Raw genomic sequence first — 15,422 nt, forward strand, 5'->3', positions numbered from 1 at the left:
AAAAAAATTTCGTAGTAGTATCAAATGAAATATAGCCGACCCTAACCAAAACAACAATGGAACTTTTATATCGAAAATTCAAAAAGTGTCTACTCATTCTTTTTTTTTTTTTTCACAGAAGCGTCTAGATGCAATCCTTATACAAGCCTAACGATGCCATGTTGAAAAGTATGCTGAAACAACTGCCACGACAGCTTTCATGAACAAACCTAACTGTTGCACTACCATGCTAGCAATCAAAAGGCATCTGACATTCTCGAAATGCCGGCATAGTAAGTGGAGCCGTGATATATGCCTTATTCTATGCTATTCTTATCGTCCACTAGTAGCTGTTCCCTTATCTTCTTGATAACGCAGACGAACTGCCACTCTGACCAGTGACCACAGTGGCCAAGCCCGAAAATAACCAAAAGCACTCATCGAAAATGGCATCGTTCCGCGATTGAACCCAGCAGCAGCGTGTAGGAAACTAAACTTCAGCTTAGGATTGTCTGCAGCCCAAAAGCAAGCCAGTGGCAAAAGCAGGATAGTCTCATTGCCATAACTATCAAGCAAGTGCGGCCTCCTTGCTTAGCAACGGCGGCGGTTTCTGGTGGTGCCATCGCACAATTTAAACTTCATAGACGTATTTTTATGTTCTAAAAATGAATGAAAATCATCAAGAATGTGTTTACTGCATGGCATTGATTATCTGAGCCTGGAATTGCACAGTCAAATTTTGTTGAAGCAGAACGGCAGAAGAAAAATTGTGTTGTGGCAAGAATATTTATGCATTGACCCCAATCGACTGCTGACAGGGAACCAAGAATTTTTCGTTGTAGCGAGAAGTTTGTTGCAGCGGTGTTCATTGTAGCAGGTTTCGACAGTACAAACACGAGTGAGTACATAGAAGAATCAACGTGAGTAAAGACAAACAAAAGAAGGGGAATGAATCAAGGGTTTGTTTTGCTTCGTGAAACCCAACCGAATGAATGCAATAGTTTGTTTGTTCTATTAGGTTGAGTACATATGAGTGTGAGTAGGTGACAGTATAAACACGAGTGAGTACAGAGAAGTATGACCATGACTGATATGTGGGGTTTAACGTCCCAAAACCACCATATGATTACGAGAGACGCCGAAGTGGAGGGCTCCAGAAATTTCGTCCACCAGGGGTTCTTTAACGTGCACCCAAATCTGACCACACGGGCCTACAGCATTTTCGCCTCCATCGAAAATGCAGCCACCGCAGCCGGGACTCGATCCCGCGACTTGCGGGTCAGCAGCAAAGTACCTTAGCCACTAGACCGCCGCGGCATAGTAGAAGTATGAACATTTATTTTATTTATTTTATTTTCCTCAAGGGTCCCTAACAGAAGGGACATTACATGAGGGGTGGGCATACAAGAAGAGGGTGAGGCGGTAACAGGTACATTTGTTTGAGGACTCTGGATGAAAACATTTTTCAGTGACAAAAGGTACCACTTAAAAGGTTTGAAACATTGCCAAGTACACAAAATATATATACATGCCATACTAGGGAGATGACACTAGAAACCATTATACATGAAATAGCATGGCAGGTCACAGTTCAGTTAGCTATTACAGTTCAGTGATGGTTGTCAGGGAGTTTTTAAAGGCTTCTGCATCCTGAATGCTAACAATGGTTTCCGGTAGGGCGTTCCATTCCTTAGCTGTCCGAATGAAGAAAGATTCTGCAAATGTGGTAGTTTTGGGACGAGGGTAATGTACTTGCATAGTGTTGCAACAACGATCAGAGAAATGGGGGCGTTGGGTGACGTAAATGCTGGATGGAGATGCGTGATAGAATTTGTGGAATAATGTGAGCCGCGCAGATTTTCGGCGTTGACTAAGGGGAATGAATGCGGCACGTTTCTTTAAGTCTGTTACACTGGTGAACGATGAGTAATCGGAAAAAGCGAATATGGCAGCGCGGTTTTGGATGGCTTCTAGGTTTTGGATGAGATAATGCTGATGTGGGTCCCAAATTGCTGCGGCGTACTCCAGTTTGGGGCGTATTATTGTGGTGAAAGCTAATTTTTTTAAGTGGCTGGGAGCAAACTTCAGGGTTCTTTGGATATAACCTAAAGATCTACGAGCTGTTGAAATGACGTGATTGATGTGGAGGGTCCATGATAGATCACTTGAGATATGTATTCCAAGGTATTTATACGAGCTAGTCTGTTGTAGAAAACTGTTATGTAGGGTGTAGTTGTACACTAACGGATTAGTACGTCTGTGAAAAGACACTGATCTACATTTGGAAATGTTTAAACTCATCTGCCACTTGTGGCACCAATTTTGAACGGCTGTTAAGTCTGTTTGTAAAGCTATTTGGTCTTCATGACTAGAGATTGTTGCGTAAATAACGCAATCGTCGGCGAATAATTTTATATTGTTAGTAATACAGTGTGGAAGGTCGTTGATATAAATCAGGAAAAGCAGGGGGCCAAGTACTGTTCCCTGGGGAACACCGGAGAGGACGGGAGAGATTTGAGACCTGGCTGTATTTATGACGACGAACTGTTTTCTGTCAGTGAGAAAGTTATTAATCCAGGACAAGACGAATGGGTCGAGGTTAAGCAAAGAAAGTTTGGTCATAAGGCGGTGGTGAGGAACTTTATCGAAGGCCTTTTCAAAGTCAAGAAATATGGCGTCAGTTTGGATGTTCCGGTCAAGATTTGTGTGCAAGTCATGGATGAAGGCAGCAAGTTGTGTTTCGCACGACAGGCCTTTACGAAAACCATGTTGGGAAGGGTGAATGAAGTTGTGCTGTTCGAGGTGATTAATGATGTTGGTAAATAAAATGTGCTCCATAATTTTGGATGGGACACTCGTAAGCGATATGGGCCGGTAGTTATATGGGGATGCTTTGTTGCCATTTTTGAACAATGGAGTGATTTTACCGAGTTTCCAATCACTCGGTACCTGTCCCTGTGAAAGTGATTGAGAGAAGAGCAGCTGAAATGCAGCGCTAATTATCAATAGTGTATTCTTTAATATTTTGCTGTTGATATTATCAGTTCCACTTGCAGATGAGAGTTTCATTTTTCTAATTACGTTATTTATTCCATTTGCAGATATTTCAATAGGTGACATTGGCTCGCTTATAATAGACTCAAGGGTCTCTCCGCAGTTCGTAAAAAAGCTATGTTCACGACTGAAAACAGAACAAAAGGCATGGTTCAAGGCATTCGCCGAATCTACGTCACTGAGCGGTTTGTCATTTGTACCGGATAAGGTTATCGGCAAGATGTTTCTTGGGTTTATTGTTTGCCAGAATTTTTTAGGGTTATTTTTGAGCATGTCTGGTAGTGTTGTTCGAAAAAAATCACGTTTCGCGTTTTGAATGTTAATCGAGAGGCATCGTACGGAATCGAAATATTCTTTCCATAGGGACGGTTGGTTCTGTTTTTTGGCACGTCTGAACAGACGTTTTTTTCCGGTTTATCAGTTTTTTAATCGCGTTGTTAAACCAAGGGGAGGATGTTTTGTTTTTAATTTTTATTCTTGGAATATATGCATCAGTTAGTTGGTTGAGTTTTTCGACTAGCAACTTCCAATTATTTTCTATGGTGCGCTTGTTGAATCCCTGCTCGTACGAAATGTAAAATTGTTCAAGTTCGCTGTTAATCTTTTCATAATTGCCACGACCGTAGAGTTTTATCTGCTTTGGTATAGGCTTATTTTCTGGAAAAGAAAAACTAAAAGAGGCAAGAATAATTTTGTGATCACTTATTTCTTTAAGGTAATGGAGAGAATGCAGGCTACTTGGATCCGACATTAGAATAAGGTCTAATATATTAGAGCTGTGTAATGTTTCTCTGGTGGCATGAGTTATTACTTGTGTTAGTTGGTAGTTATCTAAACAGGCTAGGAATTCGCCGCATTCACCGCTGCGAAGGGAAACGTTGTTTGACCCCTTTATGGACGGATAATTGAAGTCCCCGCAAATTATGAACTTTGCACGGGGATACATTTTGTGTAGTTTGTCGAGTGTGTCGTTAAAGTTGATGTTAAAGTTGGGCTCTGATTTGGGGGGGCGGTAACAGACACCTAGTATGATCAGCCCATGGGTACTTTCGCAAGCTACCCAAAGGGCTTCCAGTGGACTGGTAATGCTAATAACGAAGTGACGGATTGTATGTTTAACAGCGTTAAGCACGCCACCACCTCGACCAGATAAACGGTCCTGGCGATGCAATGCGAAATTGGTTAGATATGAAAGAACTTCAGAGTCTTTGATGGAAGGTGAAAGCCATGTTTCTGTCAACATCACGACGTTACAATCAGATGATTCAATTATGGTACATATTTCGTCGCGTTTCGGCATGATACTTCTTATGTTTGTGTAGAGAATAGAAAAGCTGACGTCGTTTGCATGTTTGGCGGGGTGATTCTGGGTATGGCGAGAGGGTGAGGCAACTGGCGATACATTTACTGGGATGTGAAATTGCTAGCTGCCGCGTGGAAAAATTTCTTTGACTTCTTTTCGGGTTGCATCATAGTGGTACGATTTTTTCCGATAACTACCTTCTTGTAACGAAGCTTGAAAGGGCCGCCGTGCTCACGTGCGAAGCGTAGAAGCTCTGTCTGGGCAGTGCGGGTAGCGGAACAATAATCCTGACCTACACTGTACGGCGTATCTTTTAGTTTGAAGCCGTTAGATAAGATTGCTTCTTTTATTTTGAACTGGGAGAAATTAACAATTACTGGGCGCGGTTTTTCTGGTTGACGTTTTCCGATTCTGTGCGCTCTTTCGATATCGTTCGGCACAAGGTTAATTTTGATGTGCTTCTTGCAAATGTCAGCAACAAACCCTTCACTGTCCGCCCAAGTTTCTTCTTCTTTTTCGGGGATTCCATAAAAAAGAAGATTGCACCGACGCGACCTATCTTCGGCATCGTTCAGCCTGCCTTCCATATTGGAGAGCAGGATTGTTGTGTCGGTTGATGATTTTGTTAAAGTTCCTACGCTGGAAAGAAGTTCCGGGATAGATGCGCACAATTCTTCAGATTTTGTGATACGAGTTGCAAGGTCTGTTAATGTTACTTCGGTTGCTGTTAGTCGTTCATTTATCGTTTTCAGTTCGGAAAGAATTTGAGCCTGGCCTTCGTCTAGTTTTGTTAGAAGTGCTTGGATAGTTTGGTCGGTTTGACTGTTTGCGCTACGCGTGGTAGGGCCTGGATTAAGCTCTACGTCACCTGATAACAGTAGCAGTTTTAGGACAATGTTCGCACATGTAAAGATATTCATAACAAAACACAAGAAACACTGTGGGCATGGCAGTTGCACCAAGAAACGGTTGCTAGTTTTTTTTTGCATAAAGGGAGTCGGGCGAACGTACCTGCACAATAAATGCGAAGGGCGTGAAGGGATACCGCATGTCGGCACAACTGTCAAGCCCACGAAGTGTCGGCTGCGGAGCGCTGTCTTTTATGCCCGGTTGGGCAGCTGATGTCGCTGAGGGTGGCGCTGTTGAAAATTCTAGGAGTAGGGTGAGGGGGTCGATGCAAGGGCAATCTTTCGGTGCTGGATGGAACGGTGCTGGAGCGTCATGCAGGAGAATGGGGCGTTGTCCGGATTGGTTGCTGCCGACAGCGTCGAAGGGCTCGACACGGCATGCAGCAGCGAGCACCTGCACAATAAATGCGAAGGGCGTGAAGGGATACCGCATGTCGGCCCAACTGTCAAGCCCACGAAGTGTCGGCTGCGGAGCGCTGTCTTTTATGCCCGGTTGGGCAGCTGATGTCGCTGAGGGTGGCGCTGTTGAAAATTCTAGGAGTACGGTGAGGGGGTCGATGCAAGGGCCATCTTTCGGTGCTGGATGGAACGGTGCTGGAGCGTCATGCAGGAGAATGGGGCGTTGTCCGGATTGGTTGCTGCCGACAGCGTCGAAGGGCTCGACACGGCGTGCAGCAGCGAGCACCTGCACAATAAATGCGAAGGGCGTGAAGGGATACCGCATGTCGGCACAACTGTCAAGCCTACAGACAAACTGAAGAAGGGGAATGAATCAAGGGCTTGCTTTTCTTCATGAGACATGACCTAATGAAGCCAACTGTCAGCTGCTTCCATTCGGTCAACTACAGATGAGTGTGAGTATAAACGCAAGTCAGTGCAGAGAAGCATAAGTATGAATGTGAGTGAGTACACACAAATGAAAGAAGGGGAATGGATCACGGGCTCGTTTTCTTTCATGAGACACAACCTAGTGAAACCAATCTTTTCACTAGGTAATGAAACCAACAATGGGCAGCTAAAGTCGAACGCCTTCATTGTCATCGCGAACATCAGCAGCAGCGCCGTTGGGCAAGGCCAAGTAAGGCCTACAGAGTACCAGCAATACGATTTTGCTATCTTTGTCAGTCTGCTATTTTCTTTTTTTCTATTTCCTTCAGAAATGAGTGCTACAGTCGAACTCGGGTATATTGAACTCGCCAAAAAACGTCTATTAGTTCGATATATGGAATATTTCGATATAGGCCCGGTATAGGTTTTGACACAAAGGCACATAACAAACTAGAAGAAAAGTACTTTATTAATGTGGTGGCTTACTTGCGTGCCCTACTGTGAAACAAAATAGTGCCGGATTTTTTCTGTGTCAACGACTTCGCTGCCTGCAACAGCACGCACGCCTTCAAGTTGTCCAACGAGTCGGAGCAGCTGAGGCCGCAACCTTCCACATTCAAGCAATAGCGCCAGACCAACACAAGTGCACTAATCACTTCGGAGGATATAGGCAATGGGCCGTCGTCGATTTCCATATTGCTGTCACTGTGGCTCGTGGTCGGTACGACGTCTGCAATGTAACCCTCATCTTGTAATTGGCCCATGATGGGAACATCATCGTCCGCACTGACGAACTCCTCGAACATCGATCCGTCGATAGCACCCGGGAACTCTGCCAGCTCGTTCCAAACTTCGGCGGAAACACCTGCGGCGTCTTCAGTGCTGTCAGAAATTGGGGTGTCATCACCAGACATGCGGAAGCAGGCATGCCTAAAGCAGTTCTGGATCGTCTCCTTCTTGACATCTGCCCACGATCTACTCAACATAGAAATAGCTCCGAGCAAGTCGATCTTAAGCTCCCTGCTGACACGAAGGTTATGCAGCAGCCTCTCCACCAGGCGCTTCCGGTAGCCGGCTTTCATTGCGCGTATAACGCCTTGATCCAGTGGTTGCAGTACAGACGTAGTGTTCGGGAGCAAAAAACGCAGCTCGATGTTGCTGAAGGTCGTACTGCAGTGGTGCGATGAACCATTGTCCACAAGCAGGCACACCTTGCGATTTTCGCCTACCAAATCATCATTCCACGACGATAGCCATCTGCTGAAAAGCTCCCCAGTCATCCACGCTTTTGAGTTTGCTCGGTAGGTAACTGGAAGCGACAGCGCATTTCAAAAACACCACGGTGCCGTGCTTTTCCTGATAACCAGAGGTTGAAGCTTTTTCAATCCGTCTAAATTAGCTGTCAACAGCACGGACACACGAGCTTTGTTTGCCTTGCCGCCGCTTGTCTTGTCGCCACGACCCGCAAGTGTCTTGTTTGGCAACATTTGCCAATATTGCGGTTTCATCCGCATTGAAGATATCTTGGGCTCTATATCTTGCTGCGATATCTCGCCAGTTTTTTCTCGAGCCATTTTTTCTACGCTGTCCAGGTCCGCCTCTCTGCTTTCACCTGTAACAGCTTTGCCAACGATGTCGTGCCGTTCCTTGAACCGCTGAAGCCAGCCTGAACCGCCTTGGAAATCATTCCTGCCAAGCAGAAAAGCAAGGTTCTTGGCTTTCTGCTAGGGCCGGACACCGGGAAGTTTCGCGACCGAACGTCCACAAACCACTTGTAAACGGCCGCTTCAACATCTTCGTACACAGCAGCGAGCACACGTTGGGCGCCACGGGCACCTGGCCTTTTGTCCGACTTGGCCCTGATGTCTGCCTTGTTCTTCAGGCTAGAACTCAAGGTGCTCCTTGAAATTTTGTACGCGGCGGCGACGTCAGACTTCTTTTCACCGCGCTCAACCCGATTCATGATTTCGAGTTTCGCGGCGAACGGCAAATTTTGCCTCTTTGCGCAAGCCATGATGACAGCGCCAATACAGTTCACAGAGCACCAACAGGCAACACCACAGACCACGCTGAATAGGCAGCAGCAGGCACATAAGCATGAAGAAAGAAAAATGGCGCTCACTTCTACCGCCTCCGTGCCTCGGAGAAAGCACGACGGCCTCTGATTGGCTGTAAGCACTGCGAGCGGGCCAGGATCATTACATGGAGGAGGGTGTTCACCCGCGCACAACCGGGTCTAACCAACTTTTTCTAGGGTGGCGCCGGCAGTTTTTCCCGCCACCCCGAGAGAAATCCAACTTGCTGGGGCACTTTTGAGGCACATGGAGTTTGATATATCAGTTGTTGCTGCTATTTTCGTTCGATAAAACAGTAACTTTTGCTATATATTCTCAATCTAAACTTACCGTGTTTAGGAATTGTTCGATATATGGGATAATTTGATATAAGTGGGTTCGATATAGTCGGGCTCGACTGTAGTCGACAGCCATTTACGATAGGCTTTCAAAAAATGTTATTGAGTATACCGAAGCACACGAAGGCTTGGTGCATGCCGGTGCATTGGAGAAAAGCGTCTGATGCTGAAGGAGCCAAAATCAATGCATTACATTCTGCAGCAACTGGAAACACTGCTCACTGAATTCATCCGGGAGCTGCATGCAAGGAACGTCACTACCTGTGAAGCGGAGTGGATCCCCATGAACGCTTTTGAGATAGCACGCAACTCTGCACTCACGAGGACACAATTCAAGCAAAGGAGCGCCGATTTATCGGGCTTTGTCGACAGCATTCCTACATGATGAGACACGTGGGCAACGCTGACAAAACTCTGATCTGGTTCGATGTGCCTTTGAACCGGACCGTGACTGCTGAGGGATTCAAGCAAGTGAAGCTTTTGACAACCAGCAACGAGAATTTGTGATTTACTGTGACGCTCGCGTGAACAGAATATGGAAAGAAGTTTGCCCCCTTATATCATTTTCAAGAGAAAAAGGCTACCAAAGGAAGACTTTTCCCGGGATGTAATTGTGAGAGGTAACGAAAAAGCGTTTATGAATGAGTCCCTCATGCTTGAGTAGATCTGCCTCATGGAAAATCAGTAGCCCGGTGCGCTTTTTCAGCAACTGAGCATGTTGGTGCTTGACTCATTTGGAGGCCACCTTACGGCAGATGTAAAGGGAGCTCTGTCCGATGGCAAGATGGACCTTGTCCTGATCCCTGGGGGACTAAAATCAATCCTCCATCACTGAACGTAGTGCTCAATAAACCCTTCAGAGATTGCATGCACTAGCTCTACAATGAGTGGATACTGGGCAACAATACCAAGATCCCCGCTGGCCACCTACGACGTCCACAACTCACGACTGTTTGTGGCTAGGTGTTGTCAGCTTGGAAATCTCTCCCAGAAGAGATGGTGCACAAGTCTTTCCGCAAATGCTGCATCACCAATGCATTGGATGGATCGGAGGACGATCCACTCTGGGGCGTAATTAGTGAGAAAGAGACATCATCGAACTAAAGTTCGGACCAGTCTGAGTGACAGCACTTTGCGGCCTTCTGGCATTTAAGCGGGCAGACTGCTCTTTGGGACCAAAAAGTGACAAAAAAATCATTTTTTGAAATTGACATATTTGGTATCTGCAAGTATTTTGCTATCTCTCTGCAAATTTTTACACACCAGGAAGTGGTAATTTTTTTGTAATGTTATTCTAACTGTCCAGATTCTTGGTGCTGTTAGCATGCAGAGCCTGCAAAAAAAAAATGGCGAACCAACTTCGAGGCCTCTTAATAATTTGCTTCGTAGAGACGTCATTCGACCATCTCACAGTCCCTGGGCATCTCCCGTCGTTCTGGTGCGTAAAAAAGACGGATCTATCCGATTTTGCGTAGACTATCGTCGTTTGATTAAGATAACCCGCAAGGATGTCTATCCTTTGCCGCACATTGATGACGCCATTAACACCCTTCACGGAGCGGAAGTTTTCTCGTCGCTAGATTTGCGGTCTGGCTACTGGCAGGTTCAAATGGCTGAAGCTGATCGCCGAAAAACGGCATTTATTACACCAGACGGACTATATGAATTTAACGTTATGCCCTTTGGGCTTTGTAACGCGCCTGCCACGTTTGAACGTCCTATGGATAATACGCTATGTGGCCTCAAATGGAATATGTGCCGCTGTTACCTCGACGATGTCGTGGTTTTCTCCCATGACTTTTCTACGCACCTCCTTCGCCTCAGGCACGTTTTGACTTGTCTGACCAACGCTAGTCTGCAGCTTAACCTGAAAAAATGCCGCTTCGCTGTACGCGAGCTCGTCATTCTAGGCCACATCATGTCCAAGCACGACGTAATACCTGACCCAGCAAAACTTCGAGCAGTCGCAGAATTTCCAAAGCCGACGACCATGAAAGAACTTCGCAGTTTTGTAGGCCTATGCTCCTATTTCCGGTGCTTTGTTCGCAATTTTGCATCTATCATGTCACCGTTAACCCAGCTTCTTCGCGGTGACGTGAACCTCTCCTCCTGGTCCCCTGCATGTGACGTTGCCTTCACTACACTGCGCCGTCTGCTCACTTCCCCACCTATTCTTCGCCACTTTGACCCAACGGCTCCTACCGAAGTGCACACCGACGCCAGCAGCATCGGGCTAGGCGCGGTCCTCGCTCAACGGAAGCCCGGCTATTCAGAATACGTTGTAGCCTACGCTAGCCGCACTCTGACGAAAGCCGAAACTAATTACAGCGTGACAGAAAAAGAGTGTTTGGCTCTGGTGTGGGCGCTTGGAAAATTCCGGCCGTACTTATACCGTACGGCCGCCCGTTCGATCTAGTAACTGATCACCACGCGCTTTGCTGGCCCTCCACGTTGAAAGACCCTTCTGGCCGCCTTGCCCGATGGGCACTCCGCATCCAAGAGTACGACATTCGTGTCGTATATCGCTGCGGACGCAAACACTCTGACGCTGATGCCCTGTCCCGCTCAATTTTACCACCAGATCCAACGTGTGGAAACACTTGCCTCCAGACCTTGTCATCGCTAAATCTCGACTCGATTGCCACCGAACAACGTCGTGGCCAGTGGATCGCCTGTCTTATCGAATATTTATCTGGCACGTCCAACCTTCCAGTATCTCGATCCCTCCTACGTCAAGCTTTTCTTTTCGTCATCCGCGATCAACTTCTTCATCGACGCAACTACGCTCCCGATGTCCGCCGGTAACTACTGGTCATTCCAAGCACTTTACGATCGCAAGTATGCGCCTCTCTTCACGACGATCCGCAATGCGGCCACGCCGGAGTGTTCAAAACATATGAACGCCTTCGCCATCGCTATTACTGGCGCGGCATGTACAATTTTGTACGCAAATTCGTGCAGTGCTGTCCTGACTGCCAGCAAAGCAAATCAACACTGCCACGTGCGACTGGCGCATTGCAGCCACTTCCATGCCCTGCCAAGCCATTTGACTGCGTCAGTGTTGACCTCTGCGTCCTTTTTCATTGACACCAGATGGTAATCAATGGATTATAGTGGCGGTTGACCACCTGACACGCTACGCCAAAACAGCCACTTTGCCAAGCGCTACAGCTCAGGATGTCGCCTCTTTCATTTCACAACGCTTTATCCTTCGACATGGTGCACCTCAAGAGCTCCTTAGTGACAGAGGCCGCGCTTTCCTCTCCGAGGTCGTCGAAACTCTGCTTTCGGAATGCCACGTCATTCATCGGAAAACAACAGCATACCACCCGCAAACTAACGGGCTAACGGAACGGTTCAACCGCACGCTAGGCGATATGCTCTCAATGTACGTGGCATCTGATCATAGCAACTGGGACCGTGTTCTCCCATACGTCACGTTCGCATATAACACCGCAATACAAACCACCACAGGATTCTCCCCTTTCTTTCTTCTTTATGGACGTGAGCCTTCCCATACAATCGATACCCTACTTCCCTACCGTCCAGATGCTTCCGAGTATCCACCTATCTCTGATGCTGCTCGACAAGCTGAAGAGTGCCGCCAGCTCGCCCGTGCGTTCCCCTCGGAAGAGCAACAATGCCAGAAAGAAAACCGTAGCACCTCTCTTCCGGATCCTAGCTATGCCCCAGGGTTTCTTGTGTGGCTTGCCATCCCATACCAAACTCCGGGACTCTCCTCGAAACTTCTCTCCCCCGGTACGAGGGGCCTTACACCGTTTTGAAGAAAACCTCTCCGGTTAATTTCCTAATTGAACCAGTTTCCCGATCGGACGACATGCGCCAGCGTACACGTGACATCGTCCATGTTTCCCGGCTGAAGCCGTACCATGAGCCTCTGCCTGAAACTTCGTAAGTCGCCAGGATGGCTCCTTTTTCAGCGGGGGCAATTGTGAAGAAGAAGATGTGCCTGCAGCGAGCAGCATCGCCAACGCCCGGCTCTCTCGTCTCGTGCTTTGGCTCGCTGCTGTGCCGGTCTCTGCTGGACGGTTCATCACGCTGTCTTGCCGTTGTCGTTAACTACTAATAAACCTCTTCACACAGCAAATGTGCTAGAAGCTCTGCTACGAATTTATGAGCACTTTTATGAGGATTGCAAAACATGCACACCATGATTGTTGCTTTTTGAAGAAGCTGTGCGTTTTCAGTTTTTTCCATTTTTCTCAAAAAAGTAAATTTACAACTGTTCAATTTTGAGGCCTCAATATCTCTGCAGCTAGGGCAGGTACAACAATAATTCTTTTTGCAATTGAAACCTGTATGTGTGTAGGGTGCAAGTATGGGAGCAGAATTTAGAGAACAAGCCTTTTTAATTAATTACTCATCAAAATTTTAACACAATTCAAACTGCTTTTGAAAATGGATGGTTCATTTTGCTGTAAAATAATAAGAAAGGCTTAAAAACAAAATACTCTTGCATTATTTCAATATATAGTCATTAGTCTATATTAGGATTTTTTAAATATCACTTTTAATTAAGCACTTTTTTTCTATGGCGGCCTTAAACAATAGGGGGTGAACTTAAGTTATCTCAGGAATAAGATGAGTTACAGGAAAACTAATTAAACATTTGAAATCGGCAGAAAAAACTGCATAATTCTGTGCAGTTTGATCAAGATCACTGAAGAAATAAACGAAAAATGTCTAAGAGCAGTCTGCCCCCTTAACTACATAAGATTAGTGTCGAAATAAAAAGAAATGTCACCACAGTGCAACTGGTTGTTTCGCGTATTTATCAAGGTAGGGGAGCGCTGCGATAATTTGCGATTTTTAAAAATTTCTTTTTTCGCAGATTCAAAGTTGGGGGAGTCGCGACCTATATTCCAGTCCAGTTTTTAGGGTAGGTGTGAGTATAAATATGAGTGACTAGAGATGAACAAAAGAAGAGAAATAGATGAAGAGCTTGTTTTACTGCGATGACTGAATTGACAATAGAATTGCTTAAAAAAGAGCCATCATTTTTCAAGGAAGCAGGCATGCCCACCTAGATTACTTTCATCCTCACATGACAATTTTTTACCTATAGCTTTGTGTATACAACATTAAGTAGATGCTCATAGTTGCTCTATGTGCAATAAATAAATGCTAACAAATAAAAGCCGACAACTGGACATTAGCACATGCCCATTTCTGTTTATTTCTCGAGTATTCACATAATTTTGCTCTGCTATAACCTCACGATGATAAAACAACCAGCCAAATGACCACCTTACTCTGAAGACACACAGCATTGTTTTCAGAGAGGTGTGGGTGCATTACACTAACAACAGTAGCTAGCACTCTTGGCAGCATACCTGGATCATGTACGGCTTGTTGCCCATCTTGCGGATGAGGGAAAGGTTGCGCAATTGCTGCTGCACCAGGGTGCACTCAAATGCGACCAGCATGAACAGCGTGAAAACACTGTAGTACCAGAACTCGTCCAGGCACCACAAGGCCACGCAGAACACTTGGAAGACAAAGAAGGGCGCAGTGGCACGTTCCTTGAACAGGGCACCAAACTCTGGGACCTCAAGCTCCAAACTGTGACATCCATAAAGAAGACGGGCAGAATATGCATTCTGAGGGCATACACGTAAGCAACACAAACCACATCACTACAATAAAAACCTCCCTTATCCACAGAGTCATGGCCTTAAACAACCCACGATAACTGCTCATTATCTCATGCACAGCCCTTTCATCTCTACTGCATCATGCACGGAAAATGTACGTCTTGGTTTTTTTTTTTTTTTTTTTTTTTGAGCCATGTTGTATTCCTCAAGTTTTCTCCTCTTGCTGCATTTTCGATTGCGACGAAAATGCTGTAGGCCCATGTGCTCAGATTTGGGTGCACGTTAAAGAACCCCAGGTGGTCAAAATTTCTGGAGCCCTCCACTACGGAGTCTCTCATAATCATATGGTGGTTATGGGATGTTAAACCCCACATATCAATTAATCTTGCATTCGCGGCTGCATTTATCAGTCTTTCAAACAAAGCTGAAATGATTATTCATGCAAGTTTGCTGTGAACACACCTCTCAAATCTTGCACTGTGGGACAAAGAGTTAGAGCGAACATGAAATATAAACCTTTTCGGTAGCCTTGCAAGAAATCATAACAGAAAAAGAACTTCCCCGAGCTAAGAATGCAAGTATCTTGCAAGCAATCACCATATTCAAGAAATAGGGCATTGCTGTTTGTTTTGAAATGCGATCGAATAGAAGGTAGCTATGCTAGACATGCTAGACGAAATGACTTATCGCCCGCCCATTTTTAGCAAAGGTAAGTGTTTCCGATGAGTTCACTGCTTAATCTCACAACAAGTTTTGTAAGTAGCCCAGTGGTCCTTTCAGACCTTCTTGCACATACAGTAAAACCTCGTTAATTCAAACTCTGTTGTTTCGAAATCCTGCTTAATTCAAAATATTTCAGCAGTCCCCTATTTTTCAATGCAAGCCTGAGCGGTTAATTTGAAGTGGCAGTCAGCACCAGTTCGGTTTGTTTGAAAATTTTGGGTGCCTATGTGCCAATTCCCGATCCCGATTTCGCTGCAAATCCACGAAAATGACTGACCTTAAAAGCCACAAGGCAATGCAGCGTAACGATACTAATTAGTGGCAGCTAAAGCGCCCCGGCCTCGCTACTTCCTGTCCAGAAAAAGAAAAAAAAAAGTCTTGTGGTCAATCAAAATGTGTGCCTGCGGAAAACCAGACGTGCTTTACTGCACCACAGCAGTGACAGAAGAGCCACACATTGCACGCTTCTCGCAGTGTCTGTGCATTATGATTTAGTCATTCTTTTTGGGATTGTAAAACAATTAAGAAAAGTTAGTTTGGCGAAATTCCTGATGTATGTGAACTTCCGATTGCTGATTCCTCTAGCAATTTGCCCACTT

The 15,422-nt window shown here is 45.8% G+C and overlaps 1 protein-coding gene across 7 annotated transcripts in view; it reads right to left on the reverse strand.

Annotated features, from left to right (window-relative positions):
* Positions 1-15,422, reverse strand: part of LOC119160815 (endoplasmic reticulum transmembrane helix translocase) — a 520,848-nt gene that overhangs the window by 295,363 nt on the left and 210,063 nt on the right. For all 7 annotated transcript variants that reach the window (XM_075881403.1, XM_037413063.2, XM_075881402.1 and 4 more), the window contains one exon: positions 13,840-14,068. In XM_075881403.1, the coding sequence (XP_075737518.1) occupies positions 13,840-14,068 (229 nt within the window). The remainder of the gene's footprint in view (positions 1-13,839; positions 14,069-15,422) is intronic.

Source organism: Rhipicephalus microplus, chromosome X, assembly GCF_043290135.1.
Source record: "Rhipicephalus microplus isolate Deutch F79 chromosome X, USDA_Rmic, whole genome shotgun sequence".
Taxonomy (NCBI): Eukaryota; Metazoa; Arthropoda; class Arachnida; order Ixodida; family Ixodidae; genus Rhipicephalus; species Rhipicephalus microplus.